Consider the following 15,126-nt stretch of genomic DNA (forward strand, 5'->3'; position numbering starts at 1 on the left):
TTGAGCATTAGAAATGTTCATTAGGACTTTCTGCAAGCCGCCAAGTTCTAATAGAATGTAATATTGCCTGATCCTCTTGAGGAAAGATGCCTTCAAGATGTCCTGGCACAGCAAAATCACTTAGCTGAGTGCACCCACCACCTTAACCAATAGAAAATTGCCTTTATGAATATATTAAAGCCTCAGTCCCATAAAGAATGAATCCTCTATGAGTCTCTAAGCAGACCAGAACATGGTGCAACAAGGAAACAGTCAACACAAGCTGACAAATGAATCAATCTCCATATTTAGAGTTGTATTGAGCTCTTATCAGACGCCTTATGGGTCAGACATTTTCGTAACTGACTTCAAGGGCTGTGATGAACTTAGAACTCTAACCGGACCAGAGTGTGCTTCACTCACATTCTGTTATCCAGAAGTTTCCCTTTATATCTGTCTCTCCGAAGCTTATTCTCAAGGTGACGTCAAAACCTCTTTGTAGGATACAAATATATTTCAATTGAAATAATGATACACCCCCTCTTTGCACCCCCTCTTTGTCTTGCGCCTTCTAAAGTTCTCCAGGCGCCGGCTTCAAAAGAATATTGTCAGCACAGGCTTGAAATTTTAATGAGGTCTCTCTTATGTTCTCATGATACAGCAAGAAGGTCTATTCAGCGGAAGGATAATGCAGAAGCCTTTGAAGCAGCAATAATCCAAAGTGGGTAGAAACAGTGGATTGATCAAGCTCGAGTAACAATGAAATATTGAAATCATCCAACAGCATTGGAATTAGGAGGCTTTTATTGTCTCTGCTCCTGAGAGTATTTAGCCCCTGTGGTTATGCTCTCAGAGCTTCTATGGAAAGTATCTTACAAATGTTCCTGATGGATTCTATTATTTTTTCCATTCAACCTGTAACACATTAGTCAGTGCAGCCTACCTGGTACCATAAGTGTAACTGTAAATTCTATACTTACCCTTGTCTCCCTCGTTGGAAATTTTCCTCAGGTCGATAAAGTGGGTCCCGATGGCGACATCGTTGACCTTGTCTGAATCTCTGATCTGTATCTTCATCCTCTTGCACAGGGGAGGGAACATCTCAGTGAAAATGATCTGCTCATTCCACATGGGCTCATAGCTGCTCTTCTGCACTGAGGTCTTACCCTGCGGAGACATGGGACAAACATCTAAATGAGTCTCTTTTAGCTACTTTATCATCTGATGGTTAACTGATAGCTTTTAATGCATATTATACCTCCACCTTGCTGGACATTCCCACAAGCCAACAACTGCCTAACCTTAACCAATGCCCCAAACTCATTCTACTGTTAACAACTCCAGTGTCAGTTCATGACCTCATATCCATTCACTCACCTTTAGTCCTGTAGGTCTTTCACTAACTCGTTCACCATGTTAATCAATGTTCCTACACTTCAAGAACCACTCATTTGCTTCTCATTTTTCTAGAGAGTCAATGTTCTCATGCCTGACCAACTCTTCATTTACCTTTCTATCCTTCTATCAAGTCAATACTTACACGCCTCAATGACCACTCATCGGCCTCTCCATTCTTCTATAAAGTGAGTGCTCATATTCCATACCAGCAACTTATCTGTCTTTCTACTCATTTATAAAGTCAGCTTCTAGCAAGTTAATGGCCATAAGCTCACCAACAACTCCTCTGCTCCTCCATTCTTCTAGCAAGTCAATGCTCACACGTCTCGCCCGTCTCTCCATTCTCTTAGCCCTATATTGGCTTCTGCTAACACTGAGGAGAACATTTCAACTACTCTTATTGACCTTCAATGTTGTCTATTTTTTTCTCTTAAAGTATTCACCTGACTGCTCTAGAACATTAGCCTAGTCCTGTCCCTACTGACTATGCCTTACCTTGTGCACTTTTTTATCTCCAATTTGTGCCTGTATGTCAGCCTCCCATCCACTTAGACTGTAAGCTCTACGGAGCAGGAACCTCCATCTCACTATCTCTTTTACCACATAGCACTTAAGCTCTTTGTCCCGATTCTGTATATAAGTATTATGTGATTTTTCTCCCCCATTTATACTTTTATATATATATATATATTGTACTTTTATGTGCTGTACAGTGCTCCGGCTCCTTAACAGCGCTTTACAAATAAAGTTATACATATATACATATGTTATCAATGATCTATAAATCAATTCCCCCCTGAGATGGAGACCTTCTGGATTTATCTAGAGTTGCCCTCTATGGTGGGAACAAGAAGAGATGAATTTGCTACAGGAGAAAGAGGCTGAAATCTGTCTCCTATGAGTGTTGGGCTGGTACGGTGGCCTTGTTTCTTTCACAATACAATCACTCTGCTCTGCAGATCTCCAAGGCAATTACTAAACAGAGATTGTAAATCACTTCTACAAATCCGCATTTCTAGGTTTCTATGTTTATTTCCCAAAAGGAAAGAAAACCAGCTTGCCAATTCCTCTCTATATGATGAGCCTGCTGCAGCCAACCCACATCTTATCTTTGTCTCCTCATCTCATTCCAGATTATACATTCTAATAAATAAGGGAAACATCTTCTCATTATTTGGGTGTATTGTTAGGTCATATAACAGCAACAGTGGCCACATATAACATGCCTTTGTTTCACATGTAACAGAAATGTAGTAGAATGGGCAGAATGTGTGTTCCCACCAGGTGGTGCTCTTGGGTTGGGAATGTTGTACAGTCATCGTCTGTCACTCCCAGTTTTATTGACTCATTTCATTATATCCACCTTCAGGATTTCCAGTGAGATTTTCCTGCCTCACGAGGGTATTTTCGTATTATGAAGCTAATATTATAAAAGGCACATGTAATTAGTGGTCATACCCAGCAGATCGGCTCTGCTCCCGTGTCAATGTTCATTACTCTGAATATATTCAATTCTTTCCTGTCTCTGTGCCATTTAATCTTTGTTTCCATTGGATTCTAAAATTACTGGCCTGTGCGAGCTTGGCAATCCCTGAAATAACAGGTCATGTGACCCGGGGGAAGCTCAATTTTTACCCTTCAACCATGTCAGTCTTTCAGCATTCGGCTCTTTTACTCTTTAACTCCAGCCCAGTGTATTTAACATAATGGTAACAAACATTGGACTGGTTGGTAAATAGAACAGTAAATCCTTTGTGGGTTCCCATGTGGGGCAGGTTAAGATGCCAAGAGAGGTCCCAAGCGTCTAGTCTACATTGTTGTGTGTTCCTGAGCAGGGTAACCATATCTAAGCCATCCTTCTAACCATTCCTTGTTGTCTCCTTCCAGTCTATCTAAAGCGTTGTTATATAACATTGTATGTGAAAAGGGTCCTCTGTCTTATCAGAAATGATTAGACCTAACCTCATCTGAAATATCATATTGGACCAGACAAACTTGTGCCTTTGTGTTCAGAAGAGATTTTCTTTACCTTTTGTCCAGCAAAGGAAATTTGCACATAGGGGTCCACCAAGTCCTTGTTTTCTCCAATGAGAGCTTTCTTGACGTTGGCCATGATGCTTGTGTTCATCCTGGGCAAACCTTCGGCACGGTAGATCTTGACGTAGAACCGAGCCCACTGGCGTTCTGCGGGAACTCCATCCGGGAGGAGCAAGTTCCTATAGCAACGTGGGAGTTATTCATCACAAATAATAATTTAGACTCTTGTTGAGGTTAAGAGAATGGCATGGGGCAGTTTAGGGGCTACAGCTTCAGCTTTGATGCCACCAGGACTTTGGTTCATGTTGCAGAACTTCTCCTTCCTAACAGTGGAGCCCAGCCATGTGTTGCACCAAAGATATTCCCCCCTATTGACATTCCTCTAAAAGAGACTTCTGGATGCAACTGTCATGGTCAAATTCTAATAGTTTTTTCTACATTATCTCTGGAGGAGGCCATGAAGACTTCTCATGAACAGTAACACACACTAAAAACATCTGCATGCTGGGACCATAGCATCTGGATCTGAATGGAATTCTCTTAATATTAAAGGGCACCTACTCCTTAGAAACGTTTCCATAATGGAAACCTTAACGTTACATATTGGATCACCATCAAGTGTCACATTAGGATTCTGCAGGGGCCAGAGGTTCCGGATTCCCAAAGAACAGGCCAAGCTGCTACTAGCTCAGCTGAGCACCATGGGAGTTTCTACGACTAGAATAATGTAATGGGATCCAGTCTCCTGATCCGTCTGTCACTCCTGGGATCAGTGGGAAGGATAAAGGGTCAGTCTGCTCTTATTTTACGTAGGTTTACATAGTTTTTTTAGACCAACCGCATATAAAATACAAATTGTTTATTGGTAGGAAGGTATAGGAATGTATTGTGCTCTCAGGACATCCCCCTCTCTGTGCATTTATGGGAAGTGATGAGTAAAGAAGCCATTTCCCAGTGTATTAAAATTAGATTTAATTCAGGAAAATGTAGCTGAAGTGGAAACTATTTCAGCAGAGGAAGAGTCAGAGTGACTCCACGTCTATGTCCCTGATAATGTTCCTCTCCTTGCTGGGGCACACAGCTAGCAATCAGATGCACTCCAGTGTTCTGGGGCTGTTATCTCATCCACAGCAGATGGGTTATTGCAGAAAACCCCAGGCTATCTACCCTCCCAGCCGTGGAGTCTCAAAACTGCCCTTACCCTTCAATGTCATCCTCATCCGTCTCATTGGCTTTGTGCGGGGTCTTAATGTTGTCCCCCTTCCCAACCACGGCGATGTCGCACTTCAGGTAACCTTTAAGCCCCGCCGTGATGTCATCAGGGTCTGAGAGAAGCGCCCACTTGTGGTAGAACTGGTGCTCTGGGAGGCAAGAGAGGCAAACGGGATCAGGAACTGGGAAATACGTTCCTGCAAGCCCTTGTCAGACCAGTATCTACAGCGTGAGAATGTGGAATTGACTGTAGAAAGCTGCTCAGAATGAGAGTTTCTTTCAATCCTTAATTAGATGGGCATCACCTTTAATACCTTATTGGCTCTTCAAAAAGCCTTGGAAGAAATGTTTTTAATGGTTATTGGATCTCTATTGGCTGTATTTCTGGCATTGTATGTATTCCTGGTCTCCACCCATCTCTGATACCACCAGAGGAGGTGAGTCTATACAATATCTGGAAAGTTTAGGTTGGGCATGGGGTGGGTTAGGAGATAGATTAGGGTCACTTGTGGCTAAGGAATGCACAACACTACTAAGAAACACCTGAAAATGTCAGACTTACCAGGCTGTGTATACACAGTGCCAACGTCCAGCTTAAAGGAGCCAACCAAAGTCCCGCTCCGGAGAAGATTCTTGGAATGGATCACCTAATGACACAGAATGTGCAAAACTGAGAAATGGGCTTAGAGGATGGGAAGAAGCAAATTGCTCAATGAATAGGGGTTGTACTGAACATACTTTTCATAAAACTCTTTAAAGGGATACTGTCATGGGAAAAAATTTTTTTTCAAAATGAATCAGTTAATAGTGCTGCTCCAGCAGAATTCTGCACTGAAATCCATTTCTCAAAAGAGCAAACAGACAAACTTATCCTCTACAAACAGTGACTCGGCAGAACCAGGAAGTTAGAACAGGAAATTAGAAACTTAAAGGGATACTGTCATGGAAAAACATGTTTTTTTTCTAAAACACATCATTTAATAGTGCTGTTCCAGTAGAATTCTGCACTGAAATCCATTTCTCAAAAGAGCAAACTGATTTTTTTATATTCAATTTTGAAATCTGACATGGGGCTAGACATATTGTCAATTTCCCAGCTTCCCAAGTCATGTGACTTGGGGATAAACTTCAGTCACTTTTTACTGCTGTACTGCAAGTTGGAGTGATATCACCCCTCTCCCTTTTCCCCCCCAGCAGCCAAACAACAGGACAATGGGAAGGTAACCAGATAACAGCTCCCTAACACAAGATAACAGCTGCCTGGTAGATATAAGAACAGCACTCAATAGTAAAATCCAGGTCCCACTGAGACACATTCATTTACATTGAGAAGGAAAAACAGCAGCCTGCCAGAAAGCATTTCTCTCCTAAAGTGCAGGCACAAGTCACATGACTTGGGGCAGCTGGGAAATTGACAAAATGTCTAGCCCCATGTCAGATTTCAAAATTGAATATACAAAAATCAGTTTGCTCTTTTGAGAAATGGATTTCAGTGCAGAATTCTACTGGAACAGCACTATTAAATGATGTGTTTTAGAAAAAAAAACATGTTTTTCCATGACAGTATCCCTTTAAGTTTCTAATTTCCTGTTCTAACTTCCTGGTTCTGCCGAGTCACTGTTTGTAGAGGATAAGTTTGTAACATCAAATCACCAGTCCACAGATAAACCCCTGTATAATGAGCTGCTTCTTATCTCAAAGCCTGCAGCTTAGGGAAGAGGGGGCATTTATACAGAGACTATGTCTTCAACAAATGATTCCATTTTTATAATCCTATTACTTATCATTCTGTTTATTTCCCACTCAAACCAATACCTGGTTGCTAGGAGAAGTGGGACCCTAGCAACCAGAGAAACATTTAAAAATCAACGAGAATTGTCTCAGAACTTCACAGCCTGTCCTGTCTTTCAACCCAAGATATTTTGTAGCAAATAAATGAGAGAAGAACTCGTTGTTATGGAACCGAGCGCCTGGGAATCCAATCGATGGAGACAAAACCCAGAGGAGGAGAGAGGCAGGTGCTGGGGATCTATAGAAAGTAAGTCAATCGCTCAGCAGAGAAAAGCCACTTACTGACAACTTGATTATTTTGTCAAACATCACGTCCGGCGGCACATGGAAATCGAAGACAAAGTACTGGAAGGAGAGGAAACTGGATTAGTAAATATGTGTTTGTATTCAGTAACTTGATCCATGTATTAAACCTGCTGGATCAATATCTGCAGCTTTCACAACCCCAAGGGGCAAGGTCTTCTCTATAGGCCCCAACTGGGATCTAATTACCCCGCTGGCCAGATAAGCACATCTTACCATGGCCCCTTTATTGGTCATTAAAGGAGAACCTAAGCCTAAAAATTAATAGGGCTAAAAATGTCCTATTTTCTATAGTGAACTTATTGCACGAGGCTAAAGTTTGAGCTTGTCAATAGCAGCAATGATCCAGGACTTCAAACTTGTCACAGGGGGTCACCATCTTGGAAAGTGTCTGTGACACTCACATGCTCAGTGGGCTCTGATTGGCTGTTGAGAAGCTAAGCTTAGGGCTCGTCACTAATTATCCATCAGAAAATGAGCTTCCCTGGCTGTAATATAAGCTGATGCTACAGGTTTGCTGATTATTCAATTCTGATGCTAATTGCACTGGTTTCTGTGCTGCCATGTAGTAATTATGTGTATTAATTACTAATCAGCCTTATATTGTGACATTTCTATTCTATGTGTACTGTATATTGTGAGTGGCTCCCTAAGCTCAGTAAGTGACAGCAGCACAGAGCATGTGAATCAGTGAATCAGCAGAAAAGAAGATGGGGAGCTACTGGGGCATCTTTGGAGACACAGATCTTTACTGCTAAAGGGCTGTGGTTGCCTTGGGCTGGTACAGAAGCACAAATCATCATGTACAACATTTCTACCTACTTCTTTAGTTAGGCTTTAGTTCTCCTTTAAGGTTGGACAGACTGTAAGAAACCCCTCTAGGGAGGGCAACAGCCAAAAGGGATCATTGCCCCTAAATGGGCAGAGTTGGCAGAATTACTGCAAGCGCCGCACTCCCTTTTAGACCTACATTGGCTCCATGAATAGAGAGGTGGCTGGGTGGGCGGGGCATGTATATGAAGCTCCTCCCACCCCCTGCCCGTACCCTAAGCTTTGCTGTCTGGGGTCTGTAATATGATTTATAAGTAAAAGAAATGTTTCCTCCACTATGAAACCATTTTGCACAACGGGATACATTGTATCTAGGGTTTCATTGGTTGACTATGATTTAAAGTGACAGACAGATAATTATTGATTATTTGGAATATAACTTTACTGGGAACCCACAAGCCGTGAGCTGAGAATGAACAGGCCGGGGTCACTTACCTCATTGTAGTAGGGGCAGTTGGTGGATTCTTTCATGGACGTGTATTTTTTCTCATCCCCCACCTCTACGCACACCACCGGATCCATGTTTAATCCCACCAGCTGCCGGGCTTCTACCACTGTGATGCTCACCTGGAGAATGGAATGAATTGCACTCACACAAGCCAAACTGAGTCTAATTAAAGGAAATTTAAATAGAGGGAACATGGAATCCAAAGAACCAAAGAACTGGAAATTTCTCATTGGGTTCCCCACTCCATAAGGGTCTGAGAAAGATCAGACCAAGAATGTACCATCTCATGTCCTGCTCAGGGGAGCGCATTTCTAAGGCTGGGCATCCATGGGCTAATATAAACTGTCCCCAGCCTATTGGTCACTGCATTGAGCAATATCTAGCTATAACTCAGATAATTTCTAACTCAGATGAGGACGGCAGCAGCCCCAGGTCTGCAATGAGAATCAAAATAGGCCCTGGCATTTCACTTTCACAGGGGTCCAAACAGCCCCCACCAGTCCAATAAATAGTCACTTTCTATGGCACCTTACAGTGGCCCCTCTGGCATATGACACAATCCATAGATTGCCACTCCAGAGCCTGGTCAGACCTTTCACATGGTCAACTACCAATGGGTCTACATAGGTCTCCATTATGATGATCAAACTATAGGCCCAGGGGGCGAATGATTGGATCAACCTGGTTTAACTAAAATTGTACACGGCCTAATTAGACAAAGATTCCCTCATCTTGTGACCTCTATGTGTATACCCAACAACCCAGGATGTCTCTCTTCCAGGTACAATTGTTACTGGTCTATCCCCTAAGTGCCTGAGATCAACGTTCCATCTTAGGTCCTGCTCAGGTCCATCCCAAGATTCCTTCCCCTACTGAATCCTATGGTTTCATGGTTATACTAGTCCATATGGTGGTGGCCAATCTCTAGTAACTACCTGAGATTAGACTGTTCCAAGTCTTGCTCAGCCCTATGTCCATCCCAGTCTTTCCTTTCTCATTGATTTGATGAACAATGAAATGGATTAAAGGAGATCAGGAAACTAAAAAGGGATCAGGAATGATACTTCAGAGGGTAAAGGGAGGTACAATCCAGGATCAGTATGATGGGAAGTGATAAAAGGAAGACTAATGTCCTGGGTAGAACATGGTCACATCTACTTGGGCTTCCCATAACCTACTTGGTAGTCCATTGGCCTTCCAGCACTTGGCTCCATTTTGATATCAGGTTTGGCCCTATAAAGACAAGAGACACAAGGAATTAATGAAGAGTTTATTCTATTCATTGGAGGCCACTAACCACTGAGGAACCTCTTCACTATTGGTCATATTCTGCATTGGGTATTACTAGAAGCCCAACCAGTTGGCCATTGTGAATAAGACCCGGGCAGAACCTGCTGTCCTACAGTTTCTCCATTACACAGAGCAGGGTAACAGTATAGTTTATTGTTGATCACAATTCCTAGTTCTTTGTGGTACCAAGAGTTACTCATCACACTGGTAACCATCACCTTTTATTGGACACATTGGTGGTGAGGGCTGTAACGGAGGCAAGAGATATGGTGTCAGGGTCCAGACCTCCAGCCAATCTGATCGCTTTCCTATCCAAGTCTTCTGTCTCCAGAACAGCAGGTTCATCTGCAAAGACATCAAATGCGTCCCAGTTAGTTGGCCTTTAATCCCACAATTATTCAGATTCTATTCTTCTCTTCCTACTGAAGTCGCTTCTGTTAACTCCATGCTTGATCTGGCTCCAGTATATGAATAATCTGATCATGATTGAAACTGCTAGGAACTTGAAATGGTACCGAGACAAGCAACAAAATTAATAAAGGGCATAGAGGGTTTCAATCACTAGGAAAACAATTTTCCATTTGTGGTTTGTGATGAGCTCAATGAATATATTGTTAAATACCTAATTACAATGATAGTGCGGAACCTTGATTGACACTTCAATGTAGTTTATAGGGATGGTTCACCTTTAACTTAACTTTTATTATGTCATAGAATGGCTAATTCTAAGCAATGTTTCGATTGGTCTTCCTTATTTCTGTTGTATTGTTTTTGAAATATTCGCCTTCTTCTGACTCTTTTCAGCTTTCAAATGGGGGTCACTGACCCCATCTAAAAACAAATCCTCTGTAAGGCTACAAATGTATTGTTATTGCTACTTTTTATTCCTCATCTTTCTATTCAGGCCTCTCCTATTCATATTCCAGTCTCTTATTCATATCAATGCATGGTTGCTGGTGTCATCTGGACCCTAGCAACCAGATGGCTGAAATTGCAAACTGGAGAGCTGCTGAATAAAAAGCTAAATAACTCAAAAACCACAAATAATAAAAAATGAAAACCAATTACAAATTGTCTCAGAATATCCCTCTCTACATCATCCTAACGGTTAATTTAAAGGTGAACAACCCCTTTAACTGTCTTGGTTTCTCTGAGCAATTGGAGGAGGTAGAGAGGGCAGTGAATCATATTAGCATCCTACAGATATATGGCCTCTGTAATGAGTTCCTCCTTATCTGCAAACCAGAGATACAGGCAGCAGTCTGGGTAGAGGAGGGGGTTGTTTAAACAGAGCTCATTATCCCTATTTAAATATATATAAAAACTTTCCTGATTACAATTCATATCCCACATGCCTTTACCACCCCTATGTCCATAGTCCCTTTTAAACTAGACAGCTCCAATTCATAGACCCCCCTCCCCAAAAAAAAATTAGTGCTTACAAGGAAGTGGGTGGGGTTCTGGGTGGATAAGGGGCAGGTCACAGAACAGTTTTTTTTTATATTCCATTATTTCATAAGCACAAGGTCACATGTGACCATCAGGCCAATGAAACGTAGCCAATCAGTGCCATTACCTTGCCTCCTGCTCTCGTCCTTGGGTGGGCGCATCTTTCCAAGCTTCATGGCTGAAAATACCCCTTTGCCAACCCTGCAAATAAGAGGCAACTTCAATTAGTCAATGCTCTGCGCAGGATTCATACTGGTCAGAGGTTTAGAGAGGGGCCTAGACTGGGTCATTGGGTCAGTACAGGAATCTGAGGTCAGCTGGGGGCTGAAAATCCTTATGGGAAGAGAATGGAGAGGAAGAGGTGGCATCGGGGGTCCATTAGTGGTGAGATGTGATGCCGTTTGGGAATAACCAGAGGCCCAAGGGGTAATGTCACTTTAAATGGCATGTGAAGGCAAAAAAATAAAATCTCATTTTTTACTTTCTTTAATAAAAATTTTTTTTAAAAAAAAAACCTATCTCCAATATACTTTAATTAAAAAACATGTACCGTTTTTATAAGAAACCTGACTGTATGCAGTGAAATTCTCCCTTCATTTACTGCTGTGGATAGGAATTGTCAGACGGTCCCTAACTGCTCTGCAGGGAAACAATCATACTTATGAACAGCAGGGGGAGCCCCCGCCTTACTTCCCAGCCATGCAGAACTCAAGCAGCTTTGTTTGTTTCCCTGTAGAGCAGTCGGCGACTGTGTAGAGATTTGTATTGGATTTTATTTTTGCCTTTACATCCCCTTTACTGTTTCCAACTCCAGCTGCAGGGACAAAGATCATGGAGCCAGATTTAAACAGATAAACTGGGATTCTATTTGGAGGATTATTTTGCTGCAGCCACTGGTTCTGCAGAGTTGGAGAAAGTTTGTATTAAACAATACAAAAACTATAAAATCCACATTAGATTACATGACAACACAGGAGCCAGTGCAGTCTGTATATTCTGATTATTAATCAGTCTTGTTGTATCGGCTTCTGGCAGATATTATTTGACTTGTGCTGTTTTGATAATTTATGACGATCCCTAAGCAGCCCAGACCTTACTGAGCATGTGCACAGTCTTGGTCTTGCAAAGATGTTTAACAAAGTTACAAGATGGTGACCCCCTGTGGCCAACTTTGAAAGCATAAATCATTTGTTTGATTAGACTTGTGGTGCAGTAAGTTCATGTTTATGTTTAGTATACAAAATACAGCATTTCTAGCCTTATTCTATTTTACACTTTACTTCCCCTTTAAGAAACAACATTCAGCAGATTTCTATCACACTTACCGTCATAGGAAACCCTCTCCCCCTATTTATAGAAACATGGCCATCAGCGGGCCAGAGAGCTGACTATCAATGACAAGGCCAGAAAGCAGCACTGTAGCAATGTCAGGGGGCCGCTGGCAGAAGAAACAGGCAGTTAGGACCAGCAGGAAACAGTAATCATTAGGGCAACTGGCAGCACAGACTGAGAGAGACGCCACAGAGTCATATTCAGTTTTGCCAGTCATTCTGTGTCAGCATTGGAAGGTCGGGCTCTAACAGTGATCTACAGACCAGTAACTCCACCTGCCTGACCCGCACATCCCACATGCACAGAGGGAATCTGATCCCTGAACCACCTGTACATATCCATTACCAGAGTGACGGGCATTTAATTAAATCCCTCATTAGCTGCCTGCCGGCTGGGAGCCATTACTGATTCATGGGGCAGAGAGGACAGAGATCTCTAAGATATGTGCCGCTCCCTCAGACAAACAATGGGATTAGCCATATGTTAGTGCCAGGAGACAGCAATAATCCTCTTGTCTATGTCTTCTACTTCTTACTGGTACTAACAGGGTTAATTCAGTTGCTCTGCTATAAGTGAGGGTGTCAGAGACACTCATACATCCAACCTTCCTATTCAACATGTGACGTCTCTCTGGTCAGTTCCCAGCAGAATAACATCACAAAAAGTTCCACTTCCTGCTAAATTTATTTTCTTCCAACTGGAACAAAGTTGACCCAAATGACCAGCTGGTGGCATTGCTGCTTTAAATAAGAAAAATAAAATAGAAAGAAATCTCTGCAGCTCCCTGGTAGATATGCCACATCAATGGGGATCAGATAGGATCTGTGCAGCCACTGGGACAGAATGTTCTGTTATACAGATAGCTAGAATCTCAGCTGCCATAAAGCAGGACAGGACTGCTGCTTACAATGGGGATCAGATAGGATCTGTGCAGCCCCTGGGACAGAATGTTCTGTTATACAGATAGCTAGAATCTCAGCTGCCATAAAGCAGGACAGGACTGCTGCTTACAATGGGGATCAGATAGGATCTGTGCAGCCACTGGGACAGAATGTTCTGTTATACAGATAGCTAGAATCTCAGCTGCCATAAAGCAGGACAGGACTGCTGCTTACAATGGGGATCAGAAAGGATCTGTGCAGCCACTGGGACAGAATGTTCTGTTATACAGATAGCTAGAATCTCAGCTGCCATAAAGCAGGACAGGACTGCTGCTCAGTAAAATTAAACCATTAGATGACAGTTCCCTAAACAAGCACAACAATGACTGTAACATTATGAACATTTCACTAAAATTCCCTTATTTTACTAAACATCAGACGTTGTTTTCAGACACATAATTGTTGCAGAAGAAAAGGTGAAGATCACAGGGGGCTGTAACAGTAACGATATATATATATAAATATATAACTGGGCAGCTAACAGAACTACAACACTAACCATTCATCATGCACTTGTGCTGCATTGTTTCTGGAGTTAGAACCAGCAGTGCATAGACTATAAACAGCCAGACAAATACTACTTTCAATAGTAATTACATTTCTTTTGGCAGATTTCCCCTTTAAGTGCAGAACTCAAGGAGTTGTTCCTCTTGTCTTGTCAGCTGCTCTAATTGTAAGCTCTTGTGTACCAGGCTGCAGAGATGATACATAAAGCCCCCCTTTCAGATGTAGGAAGGGAAAGAAGTAAAGGGGAAGTTAAGGACCCAGAGGTAGCGTTGCAGTCTGCATCATCCCAACAGCCCCTCAGTCCTCTCTCAATGTAATGAAGATTAGGGGTGCAGCCTAATTATATAGTGTGTGGCATCACCCCCATATCTCAGCCCAGTGACCCCCTTACCTGTCAGCTCTTCATTCAGCAAATTCCTATGCGGCCCCCCAGCAGCTCCCAGAGTATTGAGTCCCAGGAGGTTCTTTATCCCATAATCCCCCAGTTTGGGCCCTGCTTCTTTTGGGAATGAGACGGGAGTGAGAGAGGCGCAGGGAGTTGCAGGAGAGGAGGAGTGTGGGAGTCGCTGAGAGCTGATACCTCTTATTAATATTGGATGAGGGCGAGTGAACCTGAGACGCGGGGCAATATTCTATAGCCGGGGGCCTCACTGAAGGAGCAGGGGGGAAGCAATACCCTATAGATGCACCGAACATGCCAATTAGAGTGTCAGCTCTTGTGCTTATCAGTATAAAACTGGGGGGATGCACGTGGGTTTAATTAACACCAATCTGGGTTCTGGGATAGAGACTTGGGCTCAGTATCCGCTTTCCTCCAATATATTAAATATTTAGCGGCATAAAGGCAGCTCCGGTTTCCCCTTTTCAATGAGACTTTTATGCTCCACCTGCTGAATGGAACAGTCTGTCCCAGAATCCCCTCTGCTAAAGGGGAAATAATCTAACACTAACCGGGGGGTGAATCTGACAGGTCCTGGGGAAATAAATGTTTTACTCAACCAAAGTAGAGAGAAACTTGGGGATGTAAATGTCTGACACTGACCAACCGACCCACACAGCAAACAATTCCCTTTCACTCTCCTCCTATTCCTTTACTATATTAGTCCTACCACCCCTGCTGGGAGTCTGTTCCCTGTATCTATCTCCCTTTCTGTAAAGTATAACTTCCTTATGTTCCCTTTCACTCTCCCTCCTATTCCTTTACTGTATTAGTCCTACCACCCCTGCTGGGAGTCTGTTCCCTGTATCTATCCCCCTTTCACTCTCCCTCCTATTCCTTTACTGTATTAGTCCTATCACCCCTGCTGGGAGTCTGTTCCTTGTATCTATCCCCCTTTCACTCTCCCTCCTATTCCTTTACTGTATTAGCCCTACCACCCCTGCTGGGAGTCTGTTCCCTGTATCTATCCCCCTTTCACTCTCCCTCCTATTCCTTTACTGTATTAGTCCTACCACCCCTGCTGGGAGTCTGTTCCCTGTATCTATCCCCCTTTCTGTAAAGTATCACTTCCTTATGTTCCCTTTTACTCTCCCTTCTATTCCTTTACTGTATTAGTCCTACCACCCCTGCTGGGAGTCTGTTCCCTGTATCTATCTCCCTTTCTGTAA

General features: G+C 42.8%; 1 protein-coding gene across 13 annotated transcripts in view; it reads right to left on the reverse strand.

Annotated features, from left to right (window-relative positions):
* otof.S (otoferlin S homeolog) overlaps positions 1-15,126 on the reverse strand; it is an 89,808-nt gene that overhangs the window by 29,728 nt on the left and 44,954 nt on the right. For all 13 annotated transcript variants that reach the window (XR_005961677.1, XM_041565141.1, XM_041565150.1 and 10 more), the window contains 9 exons: positions 10,866-10,939; positions 9,508-9,634; positions 9,178-9,232; positions 7,987-8,118; positions 6,700-6,762; positions 5,189-5,273; positions 4,616-4,775; positions 3,407-3,593; positions 960-1,146 (listed from right to left, as the gene is read on the reverse strand). Coding sequence is in view for 12 of the 13 variants with exons in the window: in XM_041565141.1 (XP_041421075.1) it covers positions 960-1,146; positions 3,407-3,593; positions 4,616-4,775; positions 5,189-5,273; positions 6,700-6,762; positions 7,987-8,118; positions 9,178-9,232; positions 9,508-9,634; positions 10,866-10,939 (1,070 nt within the window). In the remaining variant the exon portion in view is untranslated. The remainder of the gene's footprint in view (positions 1-959; positions 1,147-3,406; positions 3,594-4,615; positions 4,776-5,188; positions 5,274-6,699; positions 6,763-7,986; positions 8,119-9,177; positions 9,233-9,507; positions 9,635-10,865; positions 10,940-15,126) is intronic.

Source organism: Xenopus laevis, chromosome 5S (genome assembly GCF_017654675.1).
Source record: "Xenopus laevis strain J_2021 chromosome 5S, Xenopus_laevis_v10.1, whole genome shotgun sequence".
Lineage (NCBI taxonomy): Eukaryota > Metazoa > Chordata > Amphibia > Anura > Pipidae > Xenopus > Xenopus laevis.